This window comes from Mesoplodon mirus (genome assembly GCF_964341445.2).
Source record: "Mesoplodon mirus genome assembly, chromosome: 14".
Taxonomy (NCBI): domain Eukaryota; kingdom Metazoa; phylum Chordata; class Mammalia; order Artiodactyla; family Ziphiidae; genus Mesoplodon; species Mesoplodon mirus.
The window spans coordinates 45,613,152-45,640,215 of record NC_138990.1 but is presented as its reverse complement, the minus strand read 5'-3'; the positions used below and the strand labels follow the sequence as shown (position 1 = coordinate 45,640,215).

The window sequence follows — 27,064 nt, the reverse complement described above, 5'->3', positions numbered from 1 at the left end:
TGGCCTCTCCCGTTGCAGAGCACAGGCTCCGGACACGCAGGCCCAGCGGCCATGGCTCACGGGCCCAGCCGCTCTGCGGCATGTGGGATCTTCCCGGACCGGGGCACGAACCCGCGTCCCCTGCATCGGCAGGCGGACTCTCAACCACTGCGCCACCAGGGAAGCCCCGAAGGTGGTATTCTTGCTGTTACTGCCACTACAGTCAGCACTGCACTCTTCCCCTCATAGACCTCCACAAAGTCCAGTCCCGTGCGCATCTCCCCACCCCTCTTCTCACAGGCACTCTCAGTGCCTTGTTGAAGCTGGTGTGTCTTTCTCTATCAACTCTGAGGTGCCCAAACAGGAGCTACATTCAAGGGGTCTGGCAGACAGAGACAAACTCACGGCAGGCGTAAGGTGGGACCCCCGCCCACACCAGGCTGACCCACTATAGGCTGACTTGGTTCCTGTCTGATGACAGAACTATCACATCCTGTCTCCAGCTCCTCGTCCCCTAAGGCCTCCCCATCAGTCCCTCATGGACATCCAACCACCACTCTGCATTTAAGGCTTTGAAGAAATGGAAAATAGCTCTCCCGTCACCACTGGTTAAGGCATGTCTGAACAGGGTCATAGGGCAAGAACACATTATTTATCTAATGTGATCCTCCAGAGCCGAATTTTTCAGCAAGGGGGACCTGGGGGCATTTGTGTTGACACCTTGCAAAACTGTGCAAGGATAAAACCAGAGGGCAGAGGGAGAGCAGGGCTTAGTCACCATCTCAGCAACATATAGAAAAAGGGGGAAAGAGCACAGACATGCATGTGCCTCTCGTTTCTGGTGGGAAGTGTCCAAAGTTTTCCACAGATGCTCAAAGGGATCTCAGCCCCAAAATGCCAATTCACTGGCTTATAGTCTGGAATTTCTTCTAACATCTAAAGGCCCTTTCAGTCTGTCTTTTCTCTCCCGATTCAGTTTTGGCCAAAGCAACCCCTGGCATGTTCACATGGCCTCCCTCAGACCCTTGAAATCAGCCCCCAATGAGGTGGGTCTGTTTCCCCAAAGTTGTCTTCCCCAAGGGAGCTCAAGGCCAGGTCGGCTGTAGCATGGAGGAAGCTGTTCCCTGGGAAGCTTCCAGATGGGAATTTCACCCATGAAGATAGCAATACCATACAACTCGTATTTACTGATGACTCTTCTATCTTAAAGGTTCTGTGAATCTTTAGGAAAAATGATGACAAAGAACACAGATATCTTCCTCACCTCCTCTGGACGGCTGATCTCAATTCCTTCTGGGCCTGTGATACCCAAATCTAGCGCCTCCTTTGCACCCTGAATAAGATCAAAAGAAAGAAAATTGAGACAATCATAGAGATACAAAAAATACTGAACCCAAGGGACAGTAAAATATGCTCAGCACAGCCCATTCCAATAGGCTTGCTGCTTTTCTCACTTCTGTGATACTCATCTTATAAAGAGGGCAGGATTAGTACAGGGATCCCCTGAGCCTCACTTCATAATGATTGAAAATATCTTTTCCTCTTAAAAATACAGTTCAGTCACCAGCCAACAGGCCTGGGACACTAAAGACAAACACTGTTTATTGATCTGCAAATCAGAATTTCCTCACTGGAAATCTAGTTAAATCTCCAGCTTCCACAGATGCCTAGATTAACCTTTACCCCAAGTATCCTACTTAAGACCCAGTAGTACAAAGGGGCTTGTCTCTCTTGGTACCAGTGAGAAGATCTCTATAATACCTCAGGTCCGCTGAGGAGGTACCAGAGAGTGGAATGTTGACCCTTATTTATTCTGTACATCACATCTCATTAAAAATATTTCTTAGAGGTGCTCCAAATTCCTTTGTGATAATGGGATTTAAGTGTCATATTTGAATGAAGACCTCATCATCCAAGACTTAGAAACCCTTTTGGACTATACGGAGAGATTTGTTTTTTACAGACACTAGAAGAGTTTGGATTTTTGGACAAAGATCTGTCATCTGGGCTGTTAACATCTCACACTTTCTTTTATAATTTGTTTTATCTGAACCCTGTAGGGAGGGTCATGGGTGGTCAGGAATCCCCCAGAGAATTGTCTCTATTGGTGCTCCCCCAACTTCCCCCAACATTCTCTACTGCCTTGCCTCGGCCACGAGCTCCCCATTTTCAGCATGGACCCGGGCGATCGCCCCAATATCCTTGCAAGCGTGCAACACTTGGTACAGTTCGTTGTCCCGAAGCATATACAAGTCCTTGTAGGTCATGAACATCTGGAACGAGTTGACGCCCTTCTCCCTCACCAGGGTCTCCATTTCTGCTTTCACCTGGAGAGCAGAATGCAAAGGCAATGCCACGTGAGTACAGAGGGCCAAGAGGCTGACTGGCAGACGCTGGCCCAGCGCGGAGGAGAGGTGGCTCTGTCGCCACGTGACCACCCGCAACCTTGCAGTATCTCACTCTCCTCTCACTCCACAGGCTGCTGTGAGGTCACATGAGCAAATGGATGCGGAAGTGTTTTGAAAATTGTCCAGCGTGACACAAATATAGAAACGAGATGTGGGCATGTTTCTCCTATCACATAAGCTTGTCCTGTGTTTCTGCCTCCAAATCAGCCTTATTGGTAAATGCACTAATGCCTTTTACACCTGTGGTCAGTTCCCTCTGCCCCCATAACAGAAGGAGTGTTACAGAGAAGGCGTACTAATGCTAAAAATCCAGAGACCTGGGGAAAATCTAACTTAGGGACAAAGCCAAACATGAAGCAAAGCTATGTGAATAAGGAGATTCATCCCAACATTACTTATACTAGGAAAAAATGGAAGAAACTTTGGTCCAACAATAGGAAAATAAATTGTGATTCATCTACTTGACAGAACATGAGCTGGCCATGGCATTGATGGTCATGAAGACCGTGCAGCCAGATGGAAAATGCTCACACTTAAGCGAAAGAGTTACTATGTAAAAAGCAGGTATGAAAAAAGACCAGATGGAAATAAGCTAAAATAACAATAGTGATTGTGTTGGGGTGACTGAATTATGTGCTTCCTTTCTTTTCTATTTTTAAAATCTGTAATTAGAAAAACAAATTTGGTTATTATAAAAAAGAATTAAAAATTCTAGATGCCTGAAAATCCCCACAACCTTTGGGGACTTAGGGATAGCTGACTTGGCCTCAATGTTGCTGGGAATCTGAGCAGACGCTCTCTATTCCAGGCCACTGGAGGAGGGAAGGGAGAGAGGCTCAGGGTAGGGGTCGCCCATCCAGGAGGGTGTCCGAAGTGGACAAAACTTCCATCTGAGATAAAGGATGGCTAACATTCAGTGTGGTCTGCACCTTTTACCCGGTACCAGGAGGGGGATCTTCATGTGTGAGGTTGGGGGGTTCCAAGGCCTTTCATAAGCACCAGTGTGGATATAATGGAAGAGACTGTGTAAGCCCCACGCTCAAGGCTGGTACCTGAGGGCAGAAGTACAGCCAGGCTTTTAGTCAGTGTCTCAGAAGGGGGTCAGGCCCTTTACATCAGGATCCACAGCTGGAGAACTTTGTAAACTCTCTTAATGTTTATTTATTTTTAAGATGCCAGGGCACCCACTCAAGTACTGGCACATGGTGATTAATGAGCACTTGATGAAAGAATGAATACCCAGGTTGCTTCCCTGGGGTAATAAGCAGTAGAACTCCAGAAGTGAAGCAAAATCTAAATGCCTGTATATCTGTATTCAGGAAGAACAAGGAAGAGGGAATCCGGGGAGCAGGGACTGGACTCTGGCCCTGGGGCCTGGGCAATGGGAGGCCAGGAAAGCCAGGGACACAGAGGCTGAACTGAGAAAGGGCCCAGTGGGAGCCACACACCAGGAGCAAACTCAGGGTGCCCAGAGCAGGAGCTGGGGCCAAGCAGGAAAGAAGCACCCCAATCCATTCTTACCAGGTGGCACTGAGCCAGGACGGGACCCTCCGTTCAGAGACCTCAGTGCTGTCACTCCAAGCACAAAATGATGTGACCCTCAGGGCTGACCCTTACTGAGCTTGCTACTCAGCAGCAACCCCTTAGGCCTTGCTACATAAGTGACACCTTAGGTAGAGCATCAGGACATGCTGAGCGCCTTGTGGTCAGAGCGCTGGAAAACTGGCTCTTTAAATTAAGCAAAACAGGCCTCCCCCTTATAGAATCATAAGTATTTTTTCTTTTGGCATTTGGAGGAGTTAGGATGGTGGTGGGAGGGGTATTCCACACCGCAGGACAGCATCACCCCCCCAGCTGGCTCTCACCAGATGGCCCCTCTGCCAAAAAGAGCACTGGTTCTTCTTTTGGGGTTCCACCCAGTGCTGTTACCTTGGGTGCCCACCAGGGGATCCCCACATGGAGGGCGTAGTCACAGCAGACCTTGGGGTCAGCCAGACCCCGGCACTTCTCGTAGGCATCCACAAGGGAAGTCTCCTTGTCAGGCAGGACATGGCCGATGATCATGGTGGTACCTCCAACTAGTGCTGCCTGAGGGAGATGGGAAAAGCAATCTCGTCACATCTCTACCCACACCCAAGTCGCTGACGTGGGGACACTGGGTCCTCAGGGGGACCTTCAGGACAGCCACAGACTCTCCCACACAAGAGGCTGGGAGGCCCAAGTGCAGCAATTTTGGGAAAATGTAAGGAGCTGTCAACACAGGAGCCAGTGTGTAATCTTCATCATTACTGTGGATCCAGCACACAGACCTGCTTCTTCCTCATCTTGGGTTGCAGCTCAGTGCTTGGAAAAAACCACTTAGTGTGTTACCAGTGCATATATTTCCAAATGAGAAGACTCCCCCCAGACAATTTCTGACCAACTTGAATATATAGATGATGTAATCAAATGTCTACCATAATGTAATATAAGTCTGTTTATAATATTATTTTAGTTACACATATATATGTAAACCATAGTAAAATGTTAATTTGACTCTATTGTTTTGTTTTATTCGCTCACATTTCATGAAACAATTCTATTCAAAGTTTTTATAGGCATCTTCACATCAGGGTCTTTGTCTTCAGTTTTTCCAAGAACATTAACTTCATTTCCATCTGTCTTGTTTGAGATAGAGCATTTTAGGTCCCCGTACAATCTATCAGTGAAAAAATGATCCTATCCACAATCTCCACCAGATGCCACTTAAAAAGAAATCTTTAAAAGGTCTCATTTGCAAACACAAACAATGCTCCCAGGAATAATTCCTAAATCTGTATTAAAGGTCTGCCCCCACGTACTTTTTTAAAAACCAGTTTGGTCAGGTGACCTCCATGAGCTTCCTAAGCTAGCATTGACCAAAGGCTATTCCAGGCTAATGGGTTGTTCTCCAAAAAAACTTTATTAAAATAGAAATTGAGACAGGCCCCATAATATGTGAAACTTTATGAGGGCTTTAATATAGGTGACTCTCTTTTCTTGATGAATTAAAATTTGGACAAAACCTACTCTTTTATTTGGATCCTAACAGTGACTGGAATCAGCTCCAAGTTCAAGTCCCTGCTATGCCACCTCCCAGTTGGATAACCTCAGCCCGGTTACTTGACCTCTGTGATGCAAGAGGTCAAGTATGTTTTTTCTCTTTTTTTCTTTTTTCTTTAAAAAATTTTCATTTATTTATTTTTTAAATATTCTGTTACAGAGTCTTTACCTGTACCATGGGACCAGCTTCCTTGCTGGAGAGCTGTGAAAGTCAAGAGAATCATCACTTTGTAAAATTTTGTCCTAATCTGTGTGTTTAATTATTCAGAGTTTAGTTGTTTATCTCTGTCTTTTGTATGGGAGGGAAAATAGCACAATGAAACTGTCTTGATGATTTCATGCTTCTCTATTCAGTTAAATCATTGATCACGAATCAGAAATATTGCTGGAGAATGAGGGACTGAAAAAAAAAGTAGTTCAGTGGCCAAGCAACAATTACAATGAAAGCTTTTGCAACACTGATTTTCCATGCTGACCCTGGCTGGGCGGGTGAGACTGGTCCCCTTGTCCTGGGAAACCCAGGGGCCCGACTTCTTGCGTAGCTTAAAGCAACCAACAGAGGGTGCTAGTTCTGCGGCTCAAACGTAGGAGTTGTGATGTGGGAGATGGAGAGAAGGGGGAAGAGCAGCAGATTGTAGCTTTACTAGCTGGCTTCTATTTCTGATTTTGCTGGATTGTGCCAGAATGATTCACCCTCGTAGCAGGTGGTTGTACTCTATTTTGTCCTAAAATGCATTTCTTGCTTTTATGTGTGGACACGGGGGTGTCTGGTATATTGGGATGTTACACACTAAATTGTCTTACTTCTGTGGTTCTAGATTGTTTTCCTTTGCACTCCCTCATCTGTCTGTAGACTTGCATAGAAAAGAAAAGGGAACATGGCGACAGCACAGTGCAATAAGAGAGCCAAGACCGTTCTTAGCATCTGTGGGCTTCTGAGAGTAGAACAGGAGGTCTATCTGCTGAATCTCTAGTTAAAAGTTACAGGTCAAGCTAACAAATTGTTACACAGAGTATATTCTGTTCACCTACTCTAACAGATATATGTTCATAATGACTCAGAAGGCCAGGCTTGAGTTCAGAATTCTCAGAATGCTTGCAGTTCTGAGCTACACTCTAGGGGATGTTGGCCTTCAGCCTCTGCGTCTGCCTCTAGCCCATACTCTCCGACTCCGGTTATGTGTCCTGCAGCCCGTGGATCTAAGCTCTGCTCACTCCTGCAAGATGCCGCCCTAGGGCTAGGCGTGCACAGAGTGGTGGTCTGGCCCCCAGAAAGACAGATTCAGGCTAACGTAGGCCCTGGCAGTGCTCAGGCCCTTTGTCAGGGGATTCCAGGGCCCCAGAGTGTGGTCCAGGATTGGGACAGTGGGCTCTGGGCAGACATGGGGGAGTTGCCTGTAGTCCAGAGCCCATGGCAGAGACTCCTCTTGCCTAGGTCCAAGGATAGTGACTGAAAAGCGTTCTGGACGGAGTCAGAAGCATCCGGCAGAGGTCCTGACTTTCCCAATTGCCGGTTGTAATCCTGTGTGCCTGCTCTGCTCTGCACCTCACTGCTGGGGGCCCACAGCAGCTCAGGTGGCAGTGGAGGTAGGAACCTCTGTAAGCTGGGAAGGGGCATATAAACATCTGGAATAATCATTACTGCTGTTACCCTAGGCCTCAAAGCAAAAGTTTAATGGGATCAGTAACCACTTTCCCAGCTGCGGGTTCAGGATCCCAGACCAGATGCTGGATGCACTAGTACTGGTTTCCTCCCAGGCAAGATGCACACAGAGCTGACTTCTAAAACATGCACAGCTCCCACCCACGGGATGAATGCCGACAAGCTCAGTCTTCGCAGGAATGTGATATCACAGATGTGACAGACCTTTTTACTGTCATTCCACACAAAACAGCCTGGTACAAATCAACAGCAGAGCGTGGTGCAGTCCTGTTCCGGAGGCTTTCAAAAGGATTATATTTACGATAATCAAAAGGAAAGGTGACTGTGTGACTGCTGAATGTTCATAACTGTCTTTATGCAAGAAAAGTAAGCTGTGAAAGATCTTAAGAATCAATAGAAATGATGCTCACGGAGGCTAAGTCTTCACATGGAACAAGGGTGATGCTATAACGAGTGAAAAAGACAGAATTCAATAAGCGTACCCAAGATACTTACAAGTATGTTTAAACACACACACAGCCACACAAAGAAAAAAAAATAGAAGGAAATATACCAAAACATTAACAATGACTGTTTTTGGATGATGAGATTCTGAGTAGTTTATTTTTTCTAATTTTCTGAAATTTATTTCATAGAATATATTATTTTCATAATATGTGTACATAAAAAATTAATTTGGAGGAAACTAAAACTACTTAAAATTTAGTTAACCATGTTTATGTATTTAAAATACTTTCTTTTAAAGTTATGTATGAAGCATTTCAACCATACAGTAAAAGTACAGAACATAATACAACACATACCCATGAACCCACTACTCAAATTTAACAGATGTTAGCTTTTTACTGTATTTACCTTACATGTTTTTTAATTAAAAAAATGAAAGAAAATATTTTCAATACAACGGGAGCCCTCCATCCTATTCCCATCCCTTAACCCTGAGGTTGATATAAATTTCTCCCATCCATGTTTTTATGCTTTTACTATATTTGTCTTGCAAATCTGAAAAATGTACACAAGTGGTATTATACTGTCCATGTCCTTTTGCAACTTGCTTTTTTTATTTGACAGAATTAAGATTCATTTATGGAGACAGACACGACCATGGAACAGCTAACACACTAGGGCCTACTGGAGCCTGGTGGCTGACTGAACTGTCCATTTATCAACCCAGGCCCTTGTTTTTTTGACACAAACTACTATCCAGCCAAGCATTCCCCACTGTGTATGTGGCATTCATCTCTATTGTGAATGTGAGACTTCACATCTCTCACTGTTAAGTTAATATGGACTTTAGGACCATTTGTTTAACCAACAGACGCAACATCATCACACACATTTGGCAGTATATGAAACATAATTTTACTATTTCAAAGGGTTACCATTATTTTGTTTTTAATATTTGTGACATACCGCTGGGTAAATCTGGGTTTATTTGATGCCCAGTCATGTCACATCCACTTGTTCCCTAAGAAAAACCAGTATTCTTTTTTTTTTAAACATCTTTATTGGCATATAATTGCTTTACAATGGTATGTTAGTTTCTGCTGCATAATAAAGTGAACCAGCTATATGTATACATATATCCTCATATCCTTTCCCTCTTGCGTCTCCCTCCCACCCTATCTCACCCCTCTAGGGGGACACAAAGCACCGAGCTCATCTCCCTATGCTATGCAGATGCTTCCCACTAGCTATCTATTTTACATTTAAAACCAATATTCTTAATGGTAATCCATTTTATGTCACGGTTTCCAGGCATACGCTTGGCAGGAACTTGTACTGAACTCAACCTAAACCTGTTATTATAAATGTCATCTTTATGCTTCAGAAGTTATCAGACCACTGTGGGCACATGGGGGTCTCCGTATTGACCAGGGACCTGCTCAGCAAGTTGGAAAGAAATTTCAGATAGAATTTATTTGCTGACATCACAGCGTTGGAAAGCACAGTGCATTGGCCCTTCCTGGTTCTGTCAGGACAAAGATCTTTGGAGAGTCATTCTCTACCATCTTCTGTGTTGCTGTGGCTCTAATCACATTTTGCTGAGTTCCCAGTAGCGATGGTTTTTTCTCTACCCCTCCACCCTGCCCCCCAAAGGGAAAGGCTTGGTTCTCTGGCTCCAAGGCCAAGAATCAACAGGTCAAGGCACAAACTTTGTACCCTGTTGTTGAGAAGGCACTTGGGCCAGAGCTTATCTCTGGGGTTTTTCATTAGGGGTGGCGTAGGGACTTCCTGTGAGCATATTTTCACACTAGTGCTCAGAAAATGGGTGTGTTTGGGGGGAGGTGATTGGAATCATAATAGCAGGGTCTGGAGTATCTAGATGTATAGATTATGGGTGACTCAATCTTCACAGAGGGAACAATCCTACACTGAGAATCAAATAACCAGTATTTGGATGTGCTTTGTAAACTAAGTGCAATGCAAATGTTTCTACATTTCTTAATGCAGTTGAGAAAGCATCACTTGTTCAGATGGATCTGCTTCTCTTGGAAATTGCTGAACCACTTCCTTTTCTTTTCACATTGAATGTATCTTCCATCTTTTATTCATACTCGCTCGAAGTAGAAGAGAAAAAAAAAAAAACCAGATCAGTGGTTTCTCTCTTGCTCTGAATAACTTCCTTGCCCTTCAGGGATCTTGTTGGCTGCTCCCTGGCCCTCAGGAAAGCCAGCTCTTAAGCAGTACCACTCCTTGGGATGTGAGAGACTCCCCAGAGAAGGGCCTGAGCATTTCGTCAAGTGAGATGATGTATGTATGGTACGTAGAACCATGCCTGGCACTCAGTAAACACCTTTCTCATCCTGAAACATACGCCCACCAGCCAACACCAGGTCCATGGTTATGTGGCTTGTGCAGTCCCACAGTGCCCTGTGTTCAGACTGGCTCTGTCCTGGTTTAATCTCTGCTGTCATCCTGAAATTCTTTTTTTTTTTTTTTTTTTTTTGCGGTACGCGGGCCTCTCACTGTTGTGGCCTCTCCCCTTGTGGAGCACAGGCTCCGGACGCACAGGCTCAGCGGCCATGGGTCACGGGCCCAGCCGCTCCGCGGCACGTGGGATCTTCCCGGACCGGGGCACGAACCCGTGTCCCCTGCATCGGCAGGCGGACTCTCAACCACTGCGCCACCAGGGAAGCCCCTGAAATTCTTAATAGTATTGAAACAAGGAGTCCATTTTTATCAGCTACATTGACCTGATCTAGGGAGATCACGCTCTTAACAGGCTTACGCTGGCTTCACTGCCAATCATCCAGCTCACACTGGGGGCTCAGGACCCTGACCCTTTCTCCGATAATTCCCTTCAAGGCCGCTTGAATGCTGACCACTGCTCCAACCTCTTTTAGAGTCTCCCCAACACCTTTTATCAAATGCCCCTTTTCTCTGGAAAACAAACAAAACAACACAAACCCTCCCTGCAACCAGCTTTTCTCCAGGACACCAAGTGATACATGATTGCTCCTTGGGACCACCCACCATCCCTCTGGCTACATACAGCTCCCCAAGCCTTTTCTTGACCTGTTGAGCTTATTCTTCAGCTGACTGGTTTTCTCTAAATTGCACATCTATAATTAACTGCACTTCTCAATTTCCTTTTACTTTTCACTCCTACCTTCTGGGTGCCAGCCTCTGTTACTTCATCTAGGGCATGGTCCCACTTCTGATCTTGCAATGCTCTTACTGTAAGCATTACCATAGCTAAAACTCACCCTTCATTCTTTGAATTTTCAGCAGAGGAGACAGGCAACATTCAATCTGCAATATACCTTGGGAAAAGGACATTTTCCCACACTTAACCTGCTTGCCATTTTTTAAAAAAAATTATTTATTTATTTATTTATTTTTGGCTGCGTTGGGTCTTCGTTGCTGCATGTGGGCTTTCTCTAGTTGCGGCGAGCAGGGGCTCCTCTTTGTTGTGGTGTGCAGGCTTCCCATTGTGGTGGCTTCTCTTGTTGCACAGCACGGGCTTTAGGCACGCGGGCTCAGTAGTTGTGGCTCACGGGCTCTAGAGAGCAGGCTCAGTAGTTGTGGCACATGGGCTTAGTTGCTCCGCGGCATGTGGGATCTTCCTGGAACAGGGCTCAAACCCATGTCCCCTGCATTGGCAGGTGGATTCTTAACCACTGCACCACCAGGGAAGTCCCCGGCTTGCCATTTTTAAAACACATTAATGCTATATTTAGAGGCAAAGTAGTAGAGTGACAAGAACCAGACTTTAAGGCAGGCAGATCTAGGTTTAAATCCTAGCTCCATCACTTATGGTTATAAGATCCTGGGCAAGTTATTTAATCTCTTTGAGCTTCATTTTCCCCATTTGTAAAATGGAGTAATAATACACCCCTTGTGGGGTTATCATGAGGATTAAATGAGATAATGCACGTAAAGCACCTGGGACAGCACCTGCACATAGTAGGAGCCCAATAAATACTAGTGATTTATACAACTTTTTTTTTTTTTTTTTGCGGTACGCGGGCCTCTCACTGTTGTGGCCTCTCTCGTTGAGGAGCACAGGCTCCGGACGCGCAGGCTCAGCGGCCATGGCTCACGGGCCCAGCCGCTCCGCGGCATGTGGGATCTTCCCGGACCGGGGCACGAACCCGTGTCCCCTGCATCGGCAGGCGGACTCTCAACCACTGCGCCACCAGGGAAGCCCTATACTACTCTTACAGCTATTATAGTTAGTAAACAATAAGCATAATTTGTAGGTAGCATGAATGTGCACACCGTGTATGTGTATCAGGTGCTCCAGAAGAAGTGAGAAATATAAGTACCTTAAGGTGCTTAGAGTCCAGTTAGCAAACAGGACAAGAAAAAAGTTCATTTCGAATAGAAATGACTTCAAAATAATGAGAGTACAAAGCAGCACAAGATAACATTCCTCAGTGGTGACGGCAACATCAAGTTCAACAGACCAGAGGAGGGGAAGGACACAGTAGGATGGGCAGGCTGAGAGCTGGAAGGGGACAGGATGAGACACTCTGGGGTAGGAAATGATGTGGGCAGAGCCGGGGACACAGCCAGAGGACAGAGAATAGATCTGTTTGGTCTTGGCTGAGGCAAACTGTGTGGACCTTGATGAACTTGGATTCCATCAATCAGCAAAGTTTAGCTGTGTGGAGGTGGTGGTGATGACGGGGCTTCGGGAGTGTGGGGTTTAGGAGCACATTTACAGAGAGGACTCTGGTCACCCCCATCCCTGGACGTGTCTGTAGTCACAGCAGGCTTCTGGGCGGAGCAAGAACATGAAAATCAGACTCCAGAACATGGCCCTGACTGCTCAGTGCAAACTCGACTGCAGTCCTGAGATGATGGACCTCAACCTGGGGACTGAGATGAAGGACATATGTGAAACCTGTTTCGGGGAAGAAGTAGCAGCCAGGTTTGATGACAGAAGAGGAGAGGATGTAAATAACAGGAGAGGTTTTATGCCTGTGTGGCTGAGAAAATAGTATCAGGAGAGGAACAACCAAATTTAGGAGGGAAGGGAGTCTTTAGAAATCTTAATGCAGAGCTGATGGAGGGACAATGGAGCAGATGAAAATTGCTAATTATAACCAACATCCATTGAGCACATAGTCTGTGGCTATTTAATTCTCACAACAGTCCTGTGAAATATGTATTATTGGGCTTCCCTGGTGGCGCAGTGGTTGAGAGTCTGCTTGCCAATGCGGGGGACGCGGGTTCGAGCCCTGGTCTGGGAGGATCCCACATGCCGCGGAGCAGTTGGGCCCGTGAGCCACAATTACTGAGCCTGCGCGTCTGGAGCCTGTGCTCCGCAACAAGAGAGGCCGCGATAGTGAGAGGCCCGTGCACCGCGATGAAGAGTGGCCCCCGCTTGCCACAACTAGAGAAAGCCCTTGCACAGAAACGAAGACCCAACACAGCCATAAATAAATAAATAAATAAATAAATATAAATCATATGGGCTTCTAAGAAGACCTCTGCTTAAAAAAAAAAAAAAAGAAAAGAAAAGAAATATGTATTATTATCCCCATTATTCAGATGAGGAAACTGAGGATTGATATTCATATCTATTAGGCTGGGAAGGACATCTCTTCCCATCCATTTAGGAGGGGGGTGGATAGAGGAGATGAGCTGAGGTGACATGGAGGAGAGCTGAGGGTGCCCAGGCCCTTGGTCCCAGACTTCTTAGCAAAACAGAAGAAAGGTTTTGGGAAAATTAGGAGTGTCAGTCTGAGCCAAGACGAGGTTTAAGAAAACTGTATGGGGGCTTTCCTGGTGGCGCAGTGGTTGAGAGTCCGCCTGCCGATGCAGGGGACGCGGGTTCATGTCCCAGTCTGGGAAGATCCCACATGCCGCGGAGCGGCTGGGCCCGTGAGCCATGGCCACTGGGCCTGTGTGTCCGGAGCCTGTGCTCTGCAACGGGAGAGGCCCCAACAGTGAAAGGCCCCCATACCGCAAAAAAAAAAAAAAAAAAAAGAAAACTGTATGGGAAATGCACTACAGAATCAACGAGGGAGGGCTGAAGTAAACTTGCCATATTATAAGGGGTCAGTTCCATGAAGCCAGGAGCTGGGACAGAGGAAGCAGGCTGGGATTGCTGAGGGAGTGGGGAGTCCAGGTATGGACTGACAAAGGCATCCAGATGGAGGTCCAGCACAGCCAAAAATGGGGAGGGGTCCCACAGCAGAGTTTGTCTGGGGCTTAGAGTGACATCTGAATTTTTATGTTTGTTAGAAATACAGCTGGATTCTCCGATGGTACGTGAAGGCAGGGTGCTCTGGTGGGAGAGGCCTGAACTCTGGAGCCTGGCACACCTGGGTCCGAGGTCTGGCTTTATCGCTGAGGAGTCCTGTGGTCTTGAGCAAGTAAGCTCTGTCTTGGGAGGATGGGGGTGCCATTCCTGGAAGGGGGGGTCCCCGGGAGAGGAGTAGGGTTGTGGTAGATGTGTTGGGTTTGGGGCAGGTGCATGGAGGTGTCTAGGCTGTAGCTGTAAGCCTGGGAGTCATCAGTAACAGATCACCTGGGGAGAGAAGGTGGGGAGGGGGAGAAGGCAATCTGGGATAGGATCCTGAGAATCAACCACAGAGGAGAGGAGTAAGACGAAGACAAGACCATGGAAGGAGGCTGGGAAGGAGAGCCAAGAGGCAGGAGAAAGAGCAGGCTGGCACGGGGTTATGGAAGCCAAGAAAACCCTGTCACCAACGCAAGAATCTCCCTGGCTCACTGACTTCAAGAAGAGGTGAGCTGCCCTAGAAGTTAAGATGCCTTTGAGGAAAACCCAAGCTCCCTTCCCAGACGTGAGCATACCAGGGTAGCCTTCCGGTCTCAGGGACAGTGAACACATCTGCTTGGGAAGCCCTGATTTAAGCCTGCCTGGCTCCTGCTCAACAGGTAGACCCTGGGCACACAGGACACAACCAGCTGCAAGCGCTGCTGAGAGAGAGAAAGGTAGGGATTCAGTGTGAAATCCCCATCTGCCCTCCTCCCTTCAGCGCCATCAATAAAGAACAGGGCTGACTGCTATGCTGTGAGGAGCAGCTGGGTCAGGCGCAGGTCAGACCAGGCTGTGCAAGGGCTCTTGCTCCCCCTTCCCTTCTGTTGCAAATTCCTGAAGACAAAGAGGTGCTGGCTGTCTCCAGGGCTGCTTGTGCAGTGACCTTGTGGCAGGAAAGCTAATTTCAAAGGACCCCGCAGGGAAAGATGGCTCCTCGGCTCTGGATTCTCAACCCTGGAGGGGCCCAGGGCAGCAGGGGAGTAACCCCCACTATAGAAACTTTGGGGTGAAACTAGACCCAGAGAAAATCTCCTGAAGGGATGCAGACCGACACAGGGACCTGGTCCCCACGAGGTGCTCCAGGAGAGGGTCACCTGCACAGCAAAGTGCTGCCCTCACCTAATCTTCATGACCACTGTGTTGGACAAATGTTTTCACCATCTCAGTCTCTGAGACATAAGCCAAGACTGGGATCCAGGTATTTTTATTCCAAATCTCATACTCTTCCATAACCCTGAGAATACATTTGACACCAACAAATAGTAACTAAGCACAGAGCTTCATAGCCTGGGGCAATCCTAACTGCAGATTCAGGATCTCCCACCTGGTATACTTAAAATAGACAACAGATAAGGAAGTATATACATCAGCCCTAACATTTTCTCATTTTAGAACTAGGAATACACGAATACCAAATGGTGGGAGAAATATAAAAAGCATGCATGGTTTTTATCATGGGACAATGCACATTTCTGTGGTTAAGACATTTCCTTTAAATCTGGGAATAAATTGTGTTAATTTCCAGACCCAACAGACTAGCATGTCCCAGGGACACAGAAGCTAGCAAAAAGTGACACCACTCCCGTGGAAGCCATTGGACCACTGTGGCAGTTAGCACCTAGGCTGAACTCACGTTCAGGAGAGAAATTAACATTTACTGACAGCCTGCTTTGTGCAATGTTCTTAATATTGTTAATACTTATTATCTTATTTGATCCTCAGAATGACTCTGTAATTTAAAGCAAGGACTCAAACAGATATCTGTATACCCGTGTGCATAGCAGCATTACTCATAATAGCCAAAATGTGGAAGCAACCAAGTGTCTATCGACAGATGAACGAATAAACATAATGTGGTACATACATAAAATGGATGTTATCCAACCTTAAAAAAGGAAAGAAATTATGACACATGCTCCAACATGGTTGAAACTTGAGGACATTATGCTCAGTGAAATAAGCCAGTCACAGATGGACAAAAAAAAAATGTATGATTCCACTTCTATGAGGTATCTAGAATAGTCAACTTCATAGAGATGGAAAGTGTAATGGTGGTTGCCAGGGGCTGGGAGGAGTGGAGGATGGGAAAGTTAGTATTTACGGAGTACAGAATTTCAGCTGGGGAAGATGAGAAAGTTCTGGAAATGGATTATTGTGGTGACAATATTGTGAATGTACTTAATGTCACTGAACTGTACAGTTAAAAATGATTAAAATGATAAATTTTATGTTATATATATTTTATCACAATAGAAAAATTAAAAATATATGATTCTATAGGGTGGAGGTTATTCCTCTCGTCTTACAGATAAGAAAAATAGGTCTCAGAGGAAATCATGCAGCCAGACTGAATGAGGGTCTATCTGCCGCTAGCACCTTAGGTTTCCTTTACATTATGCCGCCCCTTCTAGAGCTCAGGATAGCCCTGGTCTGACTGCGGGGCTCCCTGGCTCCAAGATTCCTCTGTCAAAGGATGGAGAAAAGCCCAAGCGAAATTGGACCTAACTGCAGTTTAGAAACAGAGGGGTAGGTGTGGCTTGGGCTTGAATTACAGAGCTAAACCTGAGAATTGTGCCAACATCTAAAATTATGAAATGAGGATCTCCAGGCGTCTTTCTAATCCAGAATGATTATCTTCACTGCCGAGCATCCAATTTAAATCACTGTGTTTAATACAAAGCCACAGAACAGAGCAGGCTGTCTCCCGACATGCAGTTACCATGGAGACTGGAGATGATCCTCAGAGGGAGTTATGTGGCGGAGAGAACGTGGCTGCCAGCTTCTGAGAAGCCAGGGGGCCAGGGGAAACCGTTCTAAAATAGAGCCCGGAGACGCCCTTTGTCATCTTCCTCCTTAGCAAAGCCCCTTCTAATCCCAAAGCGGGAAAGTTTACAGGCAAGCAGGTCATGACCATCTTTATTAAAAGTCCAGGCTGCCCAAAGAGGCCAGACAAGAGGGGTTTGTCAACAATCCAGAAATAAACCACATGTAACCCCATCTGCTCTCCTTCCCTCATCTACTCCAGTGCTGGCGAGTCTTCATTTTCGTCCCAAAGCTCAGCGATAATAGTGCCATCAAGCTGCCGAGGAAGGCTGTCCTGAGGCCGTGCTGGGTGCTGATGCTGGGGAATGCGGGCTGGCGTCTGCTCTGGGAGGCAGGGAGGCCTATGCCTGTACTTACTAGCTTGGAAAGGCATTTCACTCCCTGAGACTCAGCTTCTCCACCTGCAAAGGAAGGAAAATAAGGCCTGCCTGAGGGGGGCTTTAAAGATCACGATACGTGTATAAGGGATACAGAAATGCTGGGCCTGACGGCAGTGCAGCCCTCCTGGAGGGGACAGCGGCTGGAAGCTTAGCTGCAGGTCCTACGCAGAGCCATGCACTGCCAGATGCCACCTGGGGGTCTGGGAACCCAGAGCCCGTGAGAGGCTCCACACGTTCCAGGCTGAACACTGTATTTTCCACACAGCAGGAAAAGTAGACTCTTTGATGGGCCACTATGTCTGGGGCTTAGAGATTCAGAACAAGTGTGCTCGCCCGAATATAAGTCCTAGTTATCTTAAGCCTGGCAAAGTGAGAGTCAGGGCACCTAACTGGGAAAGAGCTACAGCCCAGGCCTGGTGGTAACAAAGGGTACCAAACAGAATGGAAACCTGACAGAGGGAAGGGGAGAGGGTGGCAACAGCTCAGTGGTTAGAATTTCAGTTCATGTAAGTTTTTTTTTTTTTTTTTTTACGGTACACGGACCTCTCACCGTTGTGGCCTCTCCCGTTGCGGAGCACAGGCTCCGGACACGCAGGCTCAGCGGCCATGGCTCACGGGCCCAGCCGCTCCGCGGCATGTGGGATCCTCCCAGACCGGGGCATGAGCCCGTGTCCCCTGCATCGGCAGGTGGATTCTCAACCACTGCGCCACCAGGGAAGCCCAGTTCATGTAAGTTTTATCCTAACCTAGTCCGCTCAGAACTCCCGGCGCACTTCTGTTCTCCACTGACTCTAACTGTAAGACAAAGAGGGAGCAAGAGAAAGCAGAATGAACTCTTCCCTATGATGTCATCACAATTTATTATACATAAAGATATGGATCATGTGAAGAAAATATATTGAGATCAATATGTAGCCAAGTATCATGGAACATCCTCATGGACCTCATCTGAACCCTCAGCACCCAGTTAAGTTCCTTTTAACACACACACATCACAGATTTGTTTCTCTCCAAATAACTTTAGAAAATTCTAAAGAAAATTCTTAACTTTTGGCTAACAGAAAGGGACCATGCTAAGGGCTGAGAATGTTTATCAAGTGCTTGGTTAATGCACTCAGTTTACTGTTCTCTTAAGTTTTTGGTTTACAGCCTGCACTAAAAAAGTTTGCTTCCAAGGAGATAGAATGGCCAAAACAACTTTGAAAAAGAAGGACAAAGTTGGAAGACTTACACCACCGGCTTTCAGGACTTACTGTAAAGCTATCATAATCAAGACATTGTGGTATAGGTGTAAAGATAGATACATAGATCAAAAGAACAGAAAAGAGAGTGCAAAAATAGACCCACACATATATGGTCGACTGATTTTTGACAAGGGATGATCTTTTCAACAAATGGTGCTAGAACAATTGGATAGCCATATGTAAAAAAAACTGAACCTCAACCCTTACTGGATACCATATATAAAAACCAACTTAAAATGAATCATAGACCTAAATGTAAGAGCTAAGATTATAAAACTTCTAAAAGAAAACATAGGAGAAAATCTTAGTGACCTTGGATTTCACAAAAATTTCTCAATTACAGCATGAAAAACAAACTATGAAAGAAAAAGAATTAATAAATTGAACTTCAAAATGAAAAACTTTTGCTCTTCCAATGACATTGTTAAGAAAATGAAGAGGTAAGTCATAGCCTGGGAGAAAATATTTGCAAAACACGGACCCAAAAAACGACTTGTAGCTAGAACATATAAATAACTCTGACAACCCAATAAAAAGAAGACAAACAGTGCTCACTTTGGCAACACTAAATTTGGAACAATATGGAGAAGATTAGCATGGTCCCTGCACAAGGATGACACACAGATTCCTGAAGCATTCCGTATTTTTCAGTTGTAAGGTAAATAAGTACTAGGGATGTAATGTATGACATGATAAATATAATTAACACTGCTGGATGTTATAGGTGAAAGTCATTAAGAGAGTAAATCCTAAGAGTTCTCATCACAAGGAAAAAATTTTTTTCTTAAAAAATTTTTATTTATTTATTTTGGCTGCACCGGGTCTTAGTTGTGGCACACAGGACCTTCATTGCGGCATGCGGGCTTCTTAGTTGTGGCATGCATGTGGGATCTAGTTCCCTGATCAGGGATCGAACCTGGGCCCCCTGCATTGGGAACGTGGAGTCTTACCCACTGGACCACCAGGGAAGTCCCTCTTTTTCTTTTATTTTGTATTTATATGGGATGATGGATGGTCACTAAACTTATTGTGGTAATCTTTTCATGAAGTATATAAGTCAAATCATTATGCTGTACGTCTTAAACTTATACAGTGCTGTATATCAACTATATTTCCATAAAACTAGAAAGGAAAAAATAAAGATTTACCTATTCTTTACATTTCATAAAAAAAAAAAGACCAATGACTCAAAACATAGGGAAAAGATGTGAACTCTTCACCAAAGATATACAGAGGGCAAATAAGCACATGTAGAGACATTCAACACTAGGGAAATGCAAATTAAAACCATAGTGAGCTACCACTGATACATCTGTTACCTGTCTAAAATTAAAAAGACTGACCATAACAAGTGATGGCAAAAATGTGGAGTCTGGAAGGAACAGAAAATGTTACAACCACTTTGGAAACCAGTTTGGCAATTTCTTAAAAAGCTACATGTACACCTACCATATATTCTAGGCCTCCCACTTCTAGGTAATTACACAGGGGAATGTAAGCATATGTCCACAAAAACACTTGTACCAGATATTCATAGTCAGTTTATCTGTAGTTGCCAAAAACTTAATAATGCTAAGTCAGAAACCAGACCAAAAAAGAAATACATACTGTTTTTTCCATTATATAAAAATGTGAGAAAATGCAAATTAATCTATAGTGACAGAAAACAGATCAGTGGTTGCCAGCGCAGGGAAGGATTACAAGGGACACCAAGAAACTTTGGCTGGGGGGAGGTGGTGATGGATATGTTTATTATATTAATGGTGATGGCTTCACAGTATATACATATGTCAAAGTGTATCAAACCATACACTTTAAAAATGTGTGGCTTATTGTATGTCAATTATACCTTAATCAAGTTGTTTAAAAAAAAAGCGTACACATAGATTAAAAAAAAAAAAAAGTGGCTTCCTGGGCTACCCAATCATGACCTTCTTCATTCTGTACATACTCTTCCCAAGAACAGAGTTCACCAACATTCATCAAGTTTAATTTTATTTTTAAATATTGAGAACACTGTAGAGAGTTTAAATCTAAAGAGGAAAGTTATTTATAGATGAGGGGTTGAATTCATTAATCTCTAGTGGCACTTCCAGCTCTAAAACTGTGTGCACGAGTGAGTGCACATGTGCGTATGTGAGAGTGCGTGTGTACGTGTGCGACTGTGAGAGTATGTGAAAGTGTCTAAGTGTGTGAGTGTGTGTGTAGTGTGAGAGATAAACATTTGTGAATGAGGGACTTCCCTGGTGGTGCAGTGGTTAAGAATCCACCTGCCAATGAGGGAGACATGGGTTCGATCACTGGTCCAGGAAGATCCCACATGCCGCGGAGCAACTAAGCCCGTGCGCCACAACTACTGAGCCTGCGCTCTAGAGCCTGCGAGCCACAACTACTGAAGTCCGAGCGCCTAGAGCCCGTGCTCCGCAACAAGAGAAGCCACCACCATGAGAAGCCCGCGCACCACAACGAAGAGTAGCCCTGACTCGCCGCAACTAGAGAAAGCCTGCGCCCAGCAACAAAGATCCAACACAGCCAAAACAAACAAACAAACAAACAAAGAACCACACTGGTGAATGAGAAAGATCTTACCTATAGCTGGCCTACAGCTTTATCCTCACATAGTCACTAATTAGGGATCCTTACAGCTCCTAATTTTTAATTAACAAGAAATAAAAAAGGATCAGAAGGAGAGAAAAACATGGTTGGCTACAGGGATAACCTGAGGGAACAGTGAGGCAGAAACCACTTAAGGGAGAAGATACAGCGTCTACACACATTTCTACCTGCCAGTGAACCATTCTAAGATGTGTACCTGACATTCAACACAGAAACATGGCCACTTCAGATAGGAGGCAACCTCAGTGCGGTTTCGGAGAAGAGATATTTTCAGCTGAGATTTTTGAAGCCTTCCATAAGGCCATATTCAAATATTTCTTGAAATATTAAAAAGTATTCAGTCTTTAAGAAAGGAAATAGGAGGAAGAAAAATACATCATTCAGGTACTATATGTATCACTGAAGTATACATACAATACACGATGTATTTTTCTTCTATCTTTTTTTTAAACCCCAGAGATGCTGGATGAGAGTATAAAAGCAGAGCTAGTATGAGGTATGAAAGGTTTCCAAGATGCTTGGGTTTAATCACAAAGGGTACATTTATCTCTATTCTTGAACCAAAGGTTTTAAAAAGCAATAATCTCTCTGTATAGATCAATTCTTTGCAAACACTCTTATTCTAGGAAATGGGGAGCTGCTTGGTCACCATAGGAGATTTTTTTCCAATGCTAGACGTAAAAATTTGTAAGAAATGATAGATCTCTCTTATGTTTGTTCTAAGAAGAGTCAACCTGGCCTACATGTTGGCCTGCCAATGAACATAGATGTACAGTGAAAGTTGCCAGCAAGGTTTTGTTATACGAGATACCTGATTTGAAGCAGGACATCTTTAAATAGCTCCTGCTACCTGCTGAGTTTATGACTGGATATTTCTGTTTTTAAGAGAAAGAAAGGAAAAAGAAAATTATCTAGAAGTCATCACCAGTACTATTTAGGCTCCATTTGAAATCTATAACACACACAGTCAACCCTGACAGTAGAGACAGAAACCAATTTTGTAATTCCTATTTGATGTCTAACACTTTAATACGTATGCCTGTGAGGAAACTTCACAAATGGATTTTTCAGGGGTTGGTCCTCAATCATCACGATCTATTTATTTAACAAACACTCATATAGTGCTTAGTAAGCACCAAGTACTTTTTTTTTTTTTTTTTTGTGGTATGCGGGCCTCTCACTGTTGTGGCCTCTCCCGTTGCGGAGCACAGGCTCCGGACGCGCAGGCTCAGCGGCCATGGTTCACGGGCCTAGTTGCTCCGCGGCATGTGGGATCTTCCCAGACCAGGGCTTGAACCCATGTCCCCTGCATTGGCAGGCAGATTCTCAACCACTGCACCACCAGGGAAGCCCAAGTACTATTTTTTAAATATATTTTTTATTTTAAAATTTTTATTCATTTTTTATTTGTGGCCACGTGGCTTGTGGGATCTCAGTTGCCCAACCAGGGACTGAACCCTGGCCACGGCAGTGAAAGCTCTGAGTCCTAACCACTAGACTGCCAGGGAACTACCAAGTACTATTTTAAGTTCTTTACCAGTAGTATCTCAACACACATAAAGTATTATCATAATCTCCATTTTCCAGAGAAAGAAACTGAAACACAGAGAGAGATTAACTCATCCAAATCACACAACCAGTAAATGTGGAGCTGAATTCAAACTTTGGCCGTCCACCCCAGCCTGTGCTCATGACTGCCACCCTATGTAGACATTCCTCTATTTCTTGAGCATCTATTGTACTACATGTTTAAATCTTTGTGAGTCTGTGGTGAGTCACGAGTTAAATATAAATTGTCATCTCTGCCCCTCAAAGTTTTCAATCCAGTTGAGAGACAAACTTTACATAGGAAACAATTTGAAAGCCCCAGGATGACACTTTATTTCAGCTGAGGAGAAGAAAGTGGATCCTGGGCCTGAATTAGCTGGAGGAAGAATGTGACATGAGCTTGGTAGGTCGTGAAGGCCTTCTGTGGACGGGTGGGAAGGGATGGCAGGAGGGAGCATGGGACATTCATAGCGAAGGGGGCTGAGAAAACCCCCTTCCTGATGGATGGGCACATGTGGGCAGTGAGGATTGGATGGAGAGGTCAAGGTCAGATGGGGAGCTGTCCAGGGTGAACATCTAGGACTCCAAACTAGACAACAGGGAGCCACTGCAAGTCCTCAAGCAGGACATGACCCTGCTGGCAAAGCCGGGGACATAGGCAGCACGGGCACTAGATGGACAGTAGAACAATCTCATTGCAAAGCCAAAGTGGGTGGATCAAGTAACCCAAGAAACCAGACAGAGTCAAGGCCAGGCCTAGGGTGGAGGCAGGTACTCACAGCCTGGGGACTAACAGTTATCATGCACGTACTCTGTGCCAGGCACTGTGTGAAGTCTTTTTCATGCATCAGCTCATTGAATCCCCACAACAACCATTTGTAAATGGTAAAAACTGTCAGCTCTAAGGCACTGACATCAGTGTTATTCCTCTAGGGACAGTGGCGCGTTATAAAGCCGCCATCTTGGGGAGGCGGAGAGCTTACTCTGCTGTCTGCCTGATGCATCAGTTCCTTGATGCCTTTATCTGGTTCAGGCAAGTTTGGAGCCACACAGTGTCGAGTTAACTATTTGCATGCAGCCTACTGAGAGGTCATAGGCTGTCTGAAAGGGGTGACTGTCCAGAATCTGGGGTTTCAGGATCCTCTGAGTGGTGTGGTGAAAAGGGCCTCAGACTGAGAAACATACAGTCTGGTCCAACTACCTCGGGGACTTGGGGCAACTCATTCACTCTCTCTCCCTATCAATGGGAGGGTGGGGCTACATTTCTAAGGTCCCTCCAGTTTTTTACCGGAATGAAGTGAACTTGGGAACATCAGTTAATAAGCAAGACTGTATGAGTCTGGATCCCGATAAGCAGGAAATGTTACTGCAGAGCAAAAAGACTGGAAAGACATTTTGGCTAGAATTAAACAGAAATGGACAGCATAACAGAGTCAAGAAAAAAGAAGAAAGGAAGTGAGCAGCATTGAAAGGTTTAAAGCCAAAAAAGCAAGTTTCAAAGGCAAAATAGCAAAAACAGTCTGCTCAATGGATAAATGGGCTCCTTGGTAAGAAGGCTGGCAGGCTGGACAACAAAGGGACTTTATTTATGTCCCAGCGGGTCATATCCCAGGACTCTGATAGGTTTAGCCCTCTTGCAGTGGGAGGAGGGAGGGAGGGTCAGGACCCTCCACCGGGGGCGGGAAGTGGCAGGCCACCTAGCCTGTACCACTGTACATCTGCTAGGCTGATCCTGTTCTAGACAAACACTCTTTGGGTTAGGATTTGGCTCCCCTTGTGGTTTGACTACAAGAATAGATGTCCTGCTGCTGATGGTTTTGAGTTAGTGGGAGGCTGTTTCAGTGACCAGATGGCCCTGGCACAGACAAGAGAGAGTCTCTGGGCCCTCAAAGAAGAGGGACAGACCCAGCCGGATTTCCATTTGATGACATCTTGACCATGGCCAATTCGCCGCTCATTGATGATGTCTATGCGGTACAGACAGGAGGGCAGAGCACAGCACCAGGGACACTTAGCAAGTACAGGGGTTCTAGGCCCCAGGCTGGGGCTTGGGAACCCAATTATGGGACCCTATAATGTAAATAGGAGGAGAGAAACAAATAAATAATACTGGCAAGGGTGAGGCAAGATAAGCCCAAGTTATCAAAGGGGATTCAGATATCATCCTGGCACATAAGGAGAGGGTCAGACAGGCAACAGGAGTTAACAGCCAAGACAACGTGCCATTCAAAATAGCCGAGAAAGTTCCTTAATAATCCGCATGCTAGTGTTAGGATCATCAAGGATGCTTAAAAAAAAAATACATGGGCTTCCCTGGTGGCGCAGTGGACAAGAATCTGCCTGCCAAGGCAGGGGACACGGGTTCGATCCCTGGTCCGGGAAGATCCCACATGCCGCAGAGCAACTAAGCCCATGTAGGCTCTACTGAGCCTGTACTCTAGAGCCTGAGCTCTGCCACCGCAATGAGAAGCCTGCGGACCGCAACGAAGAGTAGCCCCCGCTTGCCGCAACTAGAGAAAGCCCGCGTGCAGCAATGAAGACCCAACACAGCCAAAAAAAAAAAAAAAAAAAAAAAACAGATGGGGGAAGAGGCAGACCTAGAGACATTGATTTCATTAGTCTGGGGTGGAGGGTGCAGGCAGTAGAGAGGAGGGGTCTGGACATGTATTTCTAAAAAATTCCCCAAGTAGTTTTACTGTAATTTGCTTCCAAAGGTTGGAAACCATTGGCCTAGACAGTGGTTCTCAGTCTATTTTTGGAGGAGTGGGAGGCAGAAGAGGCATCTGGGAAGCATTTCCCCATTGTCCCTGCTGCCCCCTCTATCACCATCTTAGTGAAGGGGCTGTGCCTGTAGTTTAAAAAGCCTGATTCTGATATTCCCACCGGGCCACGGAGAGCCACTGGTGGCGTGGAGCTCAACAGCCTGCATTAACATTCTTATTATGTAATATTAGATTCACAGCAAAGAATAAGCATAACTTATGAGTAAGCTAAGTAGGATAATGATAAAAGACCCCCGTGACCCAAGTGAAATCCTAGACCTTTATTAACACAGTTGGTGTCACTGGCTCTCCTCCCTCCCCTCCTGCCCCTGCCATCCCACAGGAGATAACCCCCTTCCTCCATGGGGGCATTTTTAACAAGCAGGGCGTCCTGGCATCTCTGGAGACCAGGTTCTGGGCCTCTGGGAGGGAGGGTCCTGCAGGTTGGAGGTGTGGAGGAGGCGGGGAGGAGGATGGAGTGCCCGGGCTGTGAGCAAGGCGGGCAGAGGCAGGGGAGCCAGGCAGAGCATGCCCCGGCCTCTAACAGAAGCAGAGGCGGGCAAAGCATGTGTTAAAGAAGCGCTAGAGAAACCCCTTCAGACCCAGTACAATGGAGACCCAGATGCTCTCAGAAAAGACAGGCTTTCAACGGTTTTGTTTTCCCAGCCCTGGCTGCTGCTGTCCAATTGACAGGCAGGCCATAGCTCAGGGGGTGCAGAGAGTTCAAGGCCCTTCGGATCTGTCAGACGAGAACAAAAAGGCGCAACTTGATCTCTCTTTCTCTATAGGCTAATCACAAGGGTGAGCTTTTCCTTGGGGTTATTATTCTATTATAAACCCAGATGCTTCAAGCAGATCAACTGTTACCTTTCTTAGAAGGTGCAAAATAGGCCAGCGGCAATCTATCAGGGTGCACAGCCTGGGCCTGAGTGCCACAGGCTGCGTGAATAATTAAATCCACACATCCCTGACATCAGCAGTGCAACAGGAGAGCATTTTCTCTCCCCAGGAGATTGTCAGGAATTAAAGATAAGAGGAAGCCAAAATATCCAGCTGTCGGAGCACCAACAGGGAGAAGCAACCCAGGAGTGGAGGGGAGGGGGGGCGGGGCAGGAAGCCAGTTCTTGGGAGGCTGGGATGTCTGAGGCAGGACTCTGGGCAGGGTCTCCCAGAGGGGTCTGGGGAGGACTGCGTCAGGGGCTGTGTTATGAAACAGACACTCAATATGAGCTGCGGCACAAGGGCAAGGTCCGATCTTACGTAGGGGGTGGATATAAAAAAAGGTCAGTTTAGGTGACACGGGCAGCCAGAGTGGCTTGGGGTTTATGGGCCTTAAATTTCCTATAACTTGGGCCTGGCATGGATTGGGGGTGTCTGATCCTGCAGGAACTGGGAGAGGTGGGAGCCTTAATCACACAGGGGCTTTTTTGTATATTTCCAGAGACAGCTGCTTCCATGGATGAGAAGCCTGGAAAAGATCAAAAGTTACCCACCACCTTGCACAAAGATGCACGTGCAAAGGTCTTCACTTGTTATAAAGAGCTGAAGGCTCTCAGGGGAAAACTCGTCACTCCTGGCTAATGAGGCTCCGGCAGATGACAATGTGGAAAATAAAACAAAGAAAGGCCAGCCTCCTCTCCCAGAGGCTGGTAGGCAGCACAGTGACAGTGTGGCATCCGACCCTGGACTAAAGATCTCCCAAGTGGGGAGAGTAACCAGCAAGCTACAATTTTTGGTGCAAGGCTGCACACTGCATACAATTTTTGGTGCACACTGCAAAATGGACCCCAGCATGGATTGGTGTGGTAATCAGAGTTATGT

At 45.9% G+C, this 27,064-nt stretch overlaps 1 protein-coding gene across 1 annotated transcript in view; it reads right to left on the bottom strand.

Moving 5' to 3' along the window:
* Positions 1–27,064, bottom strand: part of DPYSL5 (dihydropyrimidinase like 5) — a gene marked incomplete at both ends in the record, with an annotated part of 48,764 nt that overhangs the window by 18,920 nt on the left and 2,780 nt on the right. Inside the window, 3 exons of the mRNA XM_082642947.1 lie at positions 1,244–1,312; positions 2,127–2,306; positions 4,317–4,475. Coding sequence (XP_082499073.1) covers positions 1,244–1,312; positions 2,127–2,306; positions 4,317–4,475 — 408 coding nt within the window. The remainder of the gene's footprint in view (positions 1–1,243; positions 1,313–2,126; positions 2,307–4,316; positions 4,476–27,064) is intronic.